The 10,942-nt window shown below is 41.2% G+C and overlaps 1 protein-coding gene across 1 annotated transcript in view; it reads right to left on the bottom strand.

Moving 5' to 3' along the window:
* rab11a (RAB11a, member RAS oncogene family) overlaps positions 1 to 9,378 on the bottom strand; it is a 16,482-nt gene extending 7,104 nt beyond the window's left edge. Inside the window, exon 1 of the mRNA XM_043674615.1 lies at positions 9,223 to 9,378. Within this exon, the coding sequence (XP_043530550.1) occupies positions 9,223 to 9,262 (40 nt within the window). The 5' untranslated portion in view covers positions 9,263 to 9,378. The remainder of the gene's footprint in view (positions 1 to 9,222) is intronic.
* Between the last annotated feature and the right edge of the window lie 1,564 nt (positions 9,379 to 10,942).

The following is a 10,942-nucleotide window of genomic DNA, read 5'->3' as shown; positions in this document are numbered from 1 at the left end:
TGTTGTGGTTCTGTTCGCCGAGCTGGGAATTTGTGTTGCAGACGTTTCGTCCCCTGTCTAGGTGACATCCTCAGTGCTTGGGAGCCTCCTGTGAAGCGCTTCTGTGATCTTTCCTACGGCATTTGTAGTGGTTTGTCTCTGCCGCTTCTCAGTTCCAGCTGTCCGCTGCAGTGGCTGGTATATTGGGTCCAGGTCGATGTGCTTGTTGATGGCACTCATCCACAGATTCAATGCCTCTAGGAAATCCCTGCATGTTCTCGGTTTGGCTTGTCCTATAATAGTAGTGTTGTCCCAGTCAAACTCATGTTGCTTGTCATCTGCGTGTGTGGCTAATAAGGATAGCTGGTCGTGTTGTTTCATGGCTAGTTGGTGTTCATGGATGTGGATCGTTAGTTGTCTTCCTGTTTGTCCTATGTAGTGTTTTGTGCAGTCCTTGCATGGGATTTTGTATACTACGTTGGTTTTGCTCATGCTGGGTATCGGGTCCTTTGTCCTGGTGAGTTGTTGTCTGAGAGTGGCTGTTGGTTTGTGTGCTGTTATGAGTCCTAGTGGTCGCAGTAGTCTGGTTGCCAGTTCAGAAATGTTTTTGATGTATGGTAGTGTGGTTAGTCCTTTGGGTTGTGGCATGTCCTCATTCCATTGTCTTTCCCTTAGGCATCTGTTGATGAATGTGCGGGGGTATCCATTTTTGGCAAATACATTGAAGAGGTGTTCTTCTTACTCTTTTTGCAGTTCTGGTGTACTGCAGTGTGTTGTGGCCCTTTCGAACAGTATACCAGCCACTGCAGCAGACAACGAACTGAACCGGAATCAGCAGGTACAAATCACTATAAATGCCAGAGGAAACATCACAGAAGTGCTTCACAGGAGGCTCCTAAGCACTGAGCACCTAGACAGGGGACGAAACGTCTGCAACACAAATTCCCAGCTCGACGAACAGAACCACAACAACGAGCACCCGAACTACAAATCTTCTCCCAAACTTTGGGACTGAATGATAGTTTAGTTTGATAATAGTAGGGGGAGTAGCAGCAAATTGCTGTCTAAGTGGAGTGGGAGGGTCATCTGCATTACTGCATGACTGTCATCCCCATCCAGTATGTGGACTCAGTGCAGTTTAAATATTACATTAGTGTCCAGAGATTTTCCCCATTTAATCTTTTAACATCAAGACAAAATCACTGTTGAGTTCTCTGCCATAGATAACCCCCTACATTTTAAATTTCACAGTAACAGCAGTCAGCTCAACATGGATATTTTCTCTCGCTCCGTAGCTCACTCAACAGGTCTATGGCCATAAAAGGAGATCAAAGAGTACACAGACAAGAGCAAATCAGTCCTTAAGCAGAAAGCTGTAAATGACCCAAATATGGAACTTAACTTTGACCATAACTAGCTAAAGACATTTTAAAGCAATCTTGATTCTTGTTTGGAAAAGAAGAATGGCGGGTAAGGTGATTAAGTGAGATTACAGTTGACAGCTGTGGACTCAGCTGACTGTTCCGGCACACAGTGATGGGAATCAGAAGATCACAGGAAAAGGAAAGCAGCAGAGTGCTAAGAACAGTTAAAACGTCCTATGGAGGAGAATTCTGAATTCAGTCACATTGGCTCAATGACAACAGGAATCACAGGTCTCAGAGGAAGCAGGGTATTTAATAAGTACAGAACACTGTTGCAATTACTCTCTTTATCTGAGCAAACATTCCTCAATGTTTGACTCAAAATCACAAACTGGTGAATCAAGTTTAAATCTGATCCTTGATAAGGAGGCAGCACAAGGGTTGAGCAGATACTGGAATGATGGGGGGGGGGGGGTGTTTCCTTCATTCAGTAAGGAATTTGTCCCACATTGAATGCAGTAAAAACCATTTTAAAAAAGTGGTATTACTCAGGGGCTACAAGAGTCAGATTTTCCAAATCCACAGCTTCTATTAACTAGAATAAGCAGGTAGAACAGAGCATGAATAGAAGAGAGTAGGCCATTCGATCCCTCAAGCTTGCTCTGCCATTCAACCATGAAGTGAAGGTGCCAGTGTTGGACTGGAATGGACAAAGTCAAAAATCATATGACACCAGGTTATAGTCCAACAGGTTTACTTGAAACCGCAACCCTTCACAGCCCCCCACTCCTTGCCCGAGGAAGGAACAGGGACTCCAAAACCCATTATGATTTTTGACATTCAACAACATTACAGTTGTTTGCTCCAGTGCTCATTCTTTTGTGCAAGCTCCTCAACCTTCAACTCCCAGGTTCCAGGTGCGGCCTCACCAAACTGGTCTATTTTTAAACTCCAACCCCTTACCAATACAAGGCCAAACCTGATTTGCTGCCTTAATTACTTGTTGCACCTGCATGCAAACCTTACATTGCAAGCACATGAATATCCAGATCCCTCTGTACTGCATACTCATTTGGAGTTTTGTTCCATTTAACTAGTCTGCCTTTTGAATCTTCCTCCTGGACACGATGTCTCACTTTCCTACATTTGTTATGGAGTAAGCCAGACCACTCAGAACATTAAGCAGGCAGCTCAGTGAAATAAATTGCAAAGTTATGGTCTAAGTATACAGTGAACATTACCCAGAATGAGTTAGCGAGGTTGATTTGTAGAGTTTAAAAACAGAAAAGAAAATCCCTATAGAACTCAGCCTATCCAACTAGACTTATTTATGCTGTTCCGAACATACACAACAGATGAAAAGGATTTTGAGGCCATAGAGGAATTGAGACAAGGGTTCTAGTTTAAATTGTAGCCACTGGGATTTGGGAAGCCAATGTAGGTTAGTGAATATGTGGCTATACTTCTAGAGTGGTTTGTTAACTGTGCAGCAATGGAAAAATGCCCACATCAGATATATGAATGATTGCAGGATCAGTAACTGGGAACAACTAGCTTGATGAGACATATGGCCAAGTTTCTGGGCCACAAACCAATCACACTTTCAAACGACCAGGTCCAACTCAGATAAATGAGGGAATTATTCCTCACAACAAATGCTATTATAAAGCCTTTGGGACAGGTTACAGTTAAACAAAATGAACTCACTTCAGTCATTACAAATCAATTTGTTTTTGGGGTTGGGGGGGATGCAGTGGATGTCACTATTTTGCAGCTCCACTGCACTCAACATGGGAAATGGCAGGAGTAAAGATTATAGTGATGACATCAGGAATTTTAGCAAGTATAAAAATTGAAGGAAGTCTGTTTCTGGGTCACCCTTGTGTATAGAACTTGAAAGATCAGCACCTGTAAAAACCAAGGCAAATCAGTTGGTCAGTGACAGGAAAACATGTGCCAGGGCAGGGACAGGACTCCAGAAAAGGAACAACTGGTTTGCAAAATAAAGTTCATTTGCCCCTCTGCCATTAAGATGCTAGAACCAATTGCCAAGCACTTCCAACAATTAAAAAATAAACAGCCGCTTCAACAGCCTGGACTCTTTTTAAGAAGCTATTCAACTCAGGAAGTACTTAACCAAAAAGTTAATTTTGCCTGAAGTTTAAAACCCAAGAAACTTTCAGTTTACACATTTCATGTGATATCCCATGTAATCCTTTGTGCAGTTTAAAGATTAAAAACAATTTCTACCAATAGGAGTTGGTGTTACAGGGTGCAGGGAACCACATTACACAATGAGTGTCTGTCAACAGGGCAGGAACAAGTGGAGAAAGATTAGGCTGTAACAATCTAATCTCAGTTTCAGTAATGCATTACCTCATTGTTCTTACTTGAAGAGTACGCATATGACAGAACCCATTACCCTGCAGAAACTGGGACTGCAGCCAAACCCCAGAAAACATTACCTTGCTTTAAATTAGGGAGAAGATGCAAACTTTCCTTATCCATTTTGCACTTGCAGCCCATTCCTCTGGCTGGAGCTGACTTTCAGATCCTGAAATTGAAGCATCATTTCTATCTCAATTGGCAAAGTCTGTAACTGACTGCACAGCTACAGTCAGAATTTGTAGAGTGATACGTGGAATCACAATTTAATTATCTACATTGAAATGGTCCTAGAATTGGAGATACTGCAGATGCCAGAAGTCAGTTAATAAAATGTGGAGCTATAAAAACTCAGGTTAGACAGCATTGGAAGAGCAGGAAAGTTGACATTTCAGGTCAGGTCCCTTCTGGGATGCTGGTAGTAGGATGCAGCAAGACATTTTTTGCATTAGCGGATATGGAGATCCTAGACAACCAGGAGTCCCTAAACTCAGTAAGTTGAACATGTGCAGTTTGTCATTGTCCTGATCAGCCTGGAATTTTATAAATCAATAGATTCTGCAGCTTTTGAATAGCCAGACATCCCGGTTCATATTTTTTAGATTAGATTACTTAGTGTGGAAACAGGCCCTTCGGCCCAACAAGTCCACACGGACCCGCCGAAACACAACCCACCCAGACCCATTCCCCTACATTTACCCCTTCACCCTAACACTACAGGCAATTTAGCATGGCCAATTCACCTAACCTGCACATTTTTGGATTGTGGGAGGAAACCCATGCAGACACTGGGAGAATGTCTGTGTGGAGTTTGCACAGTGCCTGAGGCAGGAATTGAACCCAGGTCTCTGGCGCTATGAGGCAACAGTGCTAACCACTATGCCACCCTTTTTTATAATTTCTGCAGTAGCTGCACACTTGTATATCCCATTTCCTGTTTTTTTTTAATATTTGGAGGTGGTGATGCCCGACTGGACTATTAATCCAGAGACCCCAGTAATGTTCTGGGGACCTGGGTTCATATCCTGTCATAGTAGATGGTGGAATTGAACTTCAACAAAATATTTAGAATTGGGAGTCTAAAGGATCATGAGTCTCCTGATAATTTTTGGAAAAACTCAGTTCAGTAATGGCCTTGAGAGAAGGAAAACTGCCATCTTGCCTGGTCTGGCCTGTGACTCCAGTCCAGTAATGTGGAGGGCTCTGCTGCCCTGAGCAACACCACCCACATCCCATGTGGAATTAAACAAAATGATAGTCCTGAGCACTAATCCCAAGTCTATCACACCTTTTTCCTTTGATTGAAAAAAAATCTCCAATAGTACAGAAGGATTCTGCACGAGTCGCTGAACTCAGTATGCAACAATCCAGATGCCTGGGACTGGGTCACAAGGTGGAGGATAAACTTGATTCGGGAATACGGTGTCCCCCCTCTCAGCTCCATTGTCAGTCTTTGACCACCCATCTAACACCTAATGCCAGGTCACTTGACCTGTTCAAAAGAGCAACACACCCAACTACATCCTATTATTACTCCAGAGTAACGTTTCAGCAGTTTGAGGAATCCACAAGATTAAGGACAAAGGGAAAGATGATTGTTGAATGAGAAAAAAAAGGGAAGAATTCAAAACACTGAAAAGGTTTTAATTCATTATTCAACTGCTGTTGAAACACCAACCACAAAAATGTGGGGTCAGTTTAAAGCAGTAACTGATTAAAAGAACACTCAGATCTGAAGCCCTACCCCCATTTGCCATCTGCAAAATTTAGTTGCATCATAAACTAGTCAACTGCTCCACAGCACAAACTTTATTGTGGGGCAATTTTATAAAGAAAATTCAGGGAATGTGATTTTAACTTTCTGAACCAGCATTTATTACCAGTCAGAAGGTGGTGAGCTGATTTATTGAACTGCTGTAGTCCATGTGTTTTGGCTAGCATACAATGCCATTTGTGGGGGCAAAGAAAATGAAGAGTTCCAGGATTTTGATCCATCACTGAGGGAGTAGTGATCTATTTCCAAGTTAGGGTAGTTAATGGTTTGGAGGGGAACTTGCAAGTGGTAGTGGTCCCATGCATCTGCTGCCCTTCTAGGTAGAAATGGGCATGGGTTGAAAACATGTTGAAGATCTTAGATGAATTCCTGCCGTGCATTTTGTAGATGGCATACACTGCTGCTACTGAGTGCGTTGGTGGTGGAGTGCATGAATGTTTGTAAATACAGGAAACAATCAAGGCTTTCTCCTGGATGTTGTCAAGTTTGAGTGTTGTGGGAGCTGCACTCATTAGGGGAAAAAAATTGCACTCATCCAGGAAAGTAGAGTATTCTATCATGCTCCTGACTTTGCCTTGTAGATGATGGACAGGCTTTAGAGAGTCAGGACACGGTTTATTTACTTTACGGTCTACAAGAGCTGGTCACAGGCTTCATTAATAATCCAGTTCAGTTTCCAGCCAAATGATAGTCTCAGGATTTGTTAACAGGAGAATTCAATGACGATAAAGCCAATAATGTCAAAAGTTGATGGTTAGATTCTCTTATTGAAAGTGATCATTACTCAGCATTTATGATACAAGTGTTACGCACCACGTCAGGCCAAACTGGGCTAGTGAGATGTTGCTTCATCTTGAGTCATCACAAATGACACTGAATATTGTGCAATCAGCAAACGTGTGACTTCTGACTTCATGGAGAAAGGTTGGGCATAGGACATGACCCTTAGGAACTCTTGCAGAGAAAATACACCAGAACTGACCAATAATTATCTTCCTTGGTCAGTAGGACTTCAAATTTCCTGCCACTTAGATGAAAGAGAAACACCAGTTCCAACTCAGTCAGTCAGTCATCTTCCTCCAGCCAAGCCTGTGCAAAACACACCTCATGTGGGTTTTAAACTTCCTTCTTTAGATGCCCCAATTCCATTCAAGTTGTGGAGAAGTAAAGACATAGGAGATAGTGACATATAGTGCAAAGAGCACATTTTTTCCCCATATGCTTGATTTTGGGCAGAAATAAGGCAAGGGTGAGGGTGAAAAGGGAATTGTTCAAACTTTGTTCTGGAATATACAAGAGTAGGGATCCATCTCAAATCAAAATGCTTATCTATATGTCACCTTCATTAATCTGGAAACCACAATGACAAAAGGTCCACCACAGTTTAAAAACAAAAAAAAACTCACATTAAAACAAAAACAGACTAGTGACTACAATCAGCAATTGTGAAATTGCAATGAACAAATTCGTTTTACAATGAAAATTCAAGCTGTTGTTTTCCCCAAGTTTAACCAATTCAAGTGAATAAATTCCTATTCCTGGATTACATCAAAATGGGAGTCAGAATGTAGTTACTGCAGCAAGCCTAATGTCAGTTAGATGACAGACCAGTGTCAAGGAGAAAAATGAGGACTGCAGATGTTGGAGATCAAAGTCAAAAAGCGTGGCACTCGAAAAACATAGCAGATCGGCAGCATCCGAGCACAAGAGTTGATGTTTCGGACATAAGCTTTCATCCTGAAGGGTTTATGCCCAAAATGCTGACTCTCTTAGATCTTATATGACCTGCTGTGATTTTCCTGCACACACTGACACAGACTAGCGTCTGCAGTACTTACAGTAACTATTCGTAAATCATGCCATTGCCTGAAAGTACAATTAGAGCCAGGATATTGTAATAGTTGCAGTTTCACACTTACCCTTCCATCACTGCATTGCCCTAGCTCTCCAAAAGCAGTGCTCAGATTATTCCTTGTGGTCCTCATTCTTTCACCGAGCGCCTACTCAAACCCAGACAAGTATCAACACAACCAAGTTTCAGTGTCACATCTCACACAGCAGTTAGAGGAAAGTCAATTATCCTAAGGATACGGGTGGGGAGTATTTTGGCAGATAACCAAAGGCTGGATAACATCGTTAGCCACACCTCGGGACCTGGCGATTCGGTCGGATGATTGAACACCGGATAAAGATCCCTCTTGTAATTGAAGATTTTTAAAAAAGGTATTATGCATTGTTAAAAGAGACACACCCAGAACTGATCTGTAAATAAGAGTCCAAATAAATTCAGATGCCTTTGTTATGAACAGCTTTAAAATGCAAAGTATTTCCTCTGACAATTCCTTTGTGGTACAAAACCCAATATCGGATTATAAATAAAAATGGGAACACTAGAGGTTCAAATCCTGGTCTAAAGTAGTTGGCTTGAACAGTTGTGAATCAGGACTCATCACTCCTGCAAAAAGTCATTTTAAATACTGGTACTGTGCCACTAAACACCATGACCAAACCATTTGAGCTTTTATTACATCTTAGTCATCATTTCCTTAAACTGGCCAAGTTAGCAGCAGTTAGGAACAGTTTCCTCCAATTTGTCACTTGATACAAAGTGGATACACCCAAGCATTCATTCTTTAGAAACACTACTCCTTCAACTTGCTTGTGATTTTAGAAGTTTTTATTTTTTTCACATCCGGGAGATATTTACCTGCATACCCACCCACCTCATTTACTGCGTCTCTTGCTCTCTATATTGGAGGGACAGGACTCCCACTTGCAGAATATTTCAGGAAAAATCTTTGGGACACACTCCCAATAACCCCACCACCCTGTGGCTGACCACTTCAACTCAAGGACATGCAAGTCCTGGGACTCCCCTACTGCCGAATCCAAGCCATCCTACAACTGGACAAAATACTTCACATTGGGACTCCTCAATCACACGTCAATTTCACTAGTTTCCAAAACACCCACCATCCAACCCAGCACCACCCTCTTTACCTGCCCATCTTCCTTCCCACCTATATGCTCCAACTCCACACAGTCACCAGAGACTGGAATCAAACCTGGGTTCCTGGCACCGTGAGGTAGTATGCAAACCACTGAGCCAGTGCCACCCCAAATGTTACTAGGGCTCAACTGAAATTCTGGAGCATTCTGGATCCTCTTATCCTGTATCTGTTACAAAAAAAAAATTCAGAAAATCCAAGATTAAGATAGCTTCAGACATCCAGATACCTGCCTCACTGTTTTTACAAAATGCTCCAATAGTATACTATCCTACAGAACACAACCATCTAAGTCCTCTCTTCCTTCAGTCCACTGGAGATCTAAAAGTACTTTTCTTCCAATTAGAAGCAGTGCTATTTTCCAACTACCTACATTCAATCCACCTTAAAACACATTCTGGATCAGTGGTGCTAGAAGAGCACAGCAATTCAGGCAGCATCCCTTTACCTTAAAACACAGGCTACCAGTTAGTGGCAGTCGTGCAATTATACCTAAAATGTTGACAAAAGAGGCTAGAACTAAAATACAGAAAGTCAACTCACTATCCACTGCTTAAAGGCCAGAATTCCTGACTACTCTGGAGTTTCTGCAATTATCAAATTTTCAAACCCTGTAAAGCTCATTACGACTGCACCTAGAAATGGAAAATCATGGTCATTTATAGTAGAGGTCCTGGAAAAATCTGATCGAGAGACAGGCCCGCGGACTCACCCTTGAAGAGATAATCATACTCATCGTCCCGGGCGCCCATCGCTCTCCGCCGAAAGTTCTATACTGACTCCCACTGCTGCTCGTTTCCGCTTCCGGTGCAGCGGTCACAATCCACCAGGAATTCTCCAAAATTATATTTCCGGTCGACCGCGGAGGAAATGGTCAAGAGATAGGGAGTGAAACAATAGATTAATAATATAATAACACTGAGTTAATAAATAAAGAATAATGGAACTTAATCGATAAATAAACAGTAATGGGTTAATAAATAAGTAATAATGGGAGTTAATCAATTAATAAATAACACTAGGCTTAAATAATAATGGAAGTTAATCAATTAATAAATAATAATGGCTTAATAAACAAGTAATAATGGGAGTTAATCAATTAATAAATAATAATGGGTTAATAAATAATAATAGAATTTAATCGATTAATAAATAATAGTTGATTATTTAATAAATAAACATGTGTTAATAAAGAAACAGTACTTGGAATGCCTCAATTACAAACTGACTAACCATGTTGTTATAAATAAGTCTGTTAATAAATTCGTTATGTCAAGTAATACGTTAATTAATAAATTATAGTATTGATAGATCAGTTAATGATAACAGCCTAGTTAATTAATCGTTTACAATCTGATAGTTAATTAACTGTCGAAATAAATTAGTTTAAAATAACAGTGGATTAATAAATTATTTAATAGAGGTCTGTTAATAAATTTATTGATATTTAAGTTTATTAATAAATTAATGAACAGTGGATAAATAAATCAGTTCATAGTAACAGAGGATTAATTAATAAATTACTAAGTTTGTTAATATTGTCTGGACTTCAATATTTTTGGTGAGTTTTCATTTGGGGGCGTGGTCTCGCTGCGACACCACCCATAGGGCGGGGCCTTGTCGATTCTGATTGGACGCGGTATTCTCTCGTAATGGTGACGTCAGGTGGTCATTAAACGTAGTTTGAGCGCTACCTAGCGGTAGCGTCCGGGGATGGTCATCCCAGTGGGACAACCTGGTGCCCTGGTTGGTGGAACTTTAGTCCTGCTTCCAGATTCTAATAACACTTGCACTTAAAAACTGAAAGAACTGCAGATGGTGTAAATCAGAAATAAAAACAGAAGTTGCTGGAAAAGGGCCACGAGGTTTTGCTAAAGCTCTACAAGTCCCTGGTGAGACCACACTTGGAATATTGTGTCCAATACTGGTTGCCCTACTATAGGAAAGATACAGAGGCTTTGGAGAGGGTGCAAAGGAGGTTTTCCAGGATGCTGCATGGACTGGAGGACTTATCTTATGAAGAAAGGTTGAATAAGCTAGGACCTTTCTCTCTGGAGAGAAGGAAGAAGAAAGGAGGCCTGATCGAGGTATACAAGACAATGAGAGGAATCAATCACATTACCAATGAAAACATCATGAAGCTAGTGGACTTGTGCCTCACCACCCACTTCACTTTCAACAACATAGTCTACAAATAAACCAACGGCACACCCATGGGATCTCCGCTATCAGGATTCATATCAGAAGCGGTAATGCAAAGGCTAGAACAAACAGCCCTACCAATCATCAAACCAAAAATCTGGGTTCGCTACGTAGATGACACTTTTGTCATCACAAAACGAAACAAGATAGAAGAGACATTTAACATCATCAACAACACCCTCACAGGTATAAAGTTCACCAAGGAGGAAGAAACTGACAACAAACTCGCA

This window comes from Chiloscyllium plagiosum, chromosome 32 (assembly GCF_004010195.1).
Source record: "Chiloscyllium plagiosum isolate BGI_BamShark_2017 chromosome 32, ASM401019v2, whole genome shotgun sequence".
NCBI classification, from domain to species: Eukaryota; Metazoa; Chordata; class Chondrichthyes; order Orectolobiformes; family Hemiscylliidae; genus Chiloscyllium; species Chiloscyllium plagiosum.
This window is presented reverse-complemented; position numbering and strand designations above follow the sequence as displayed.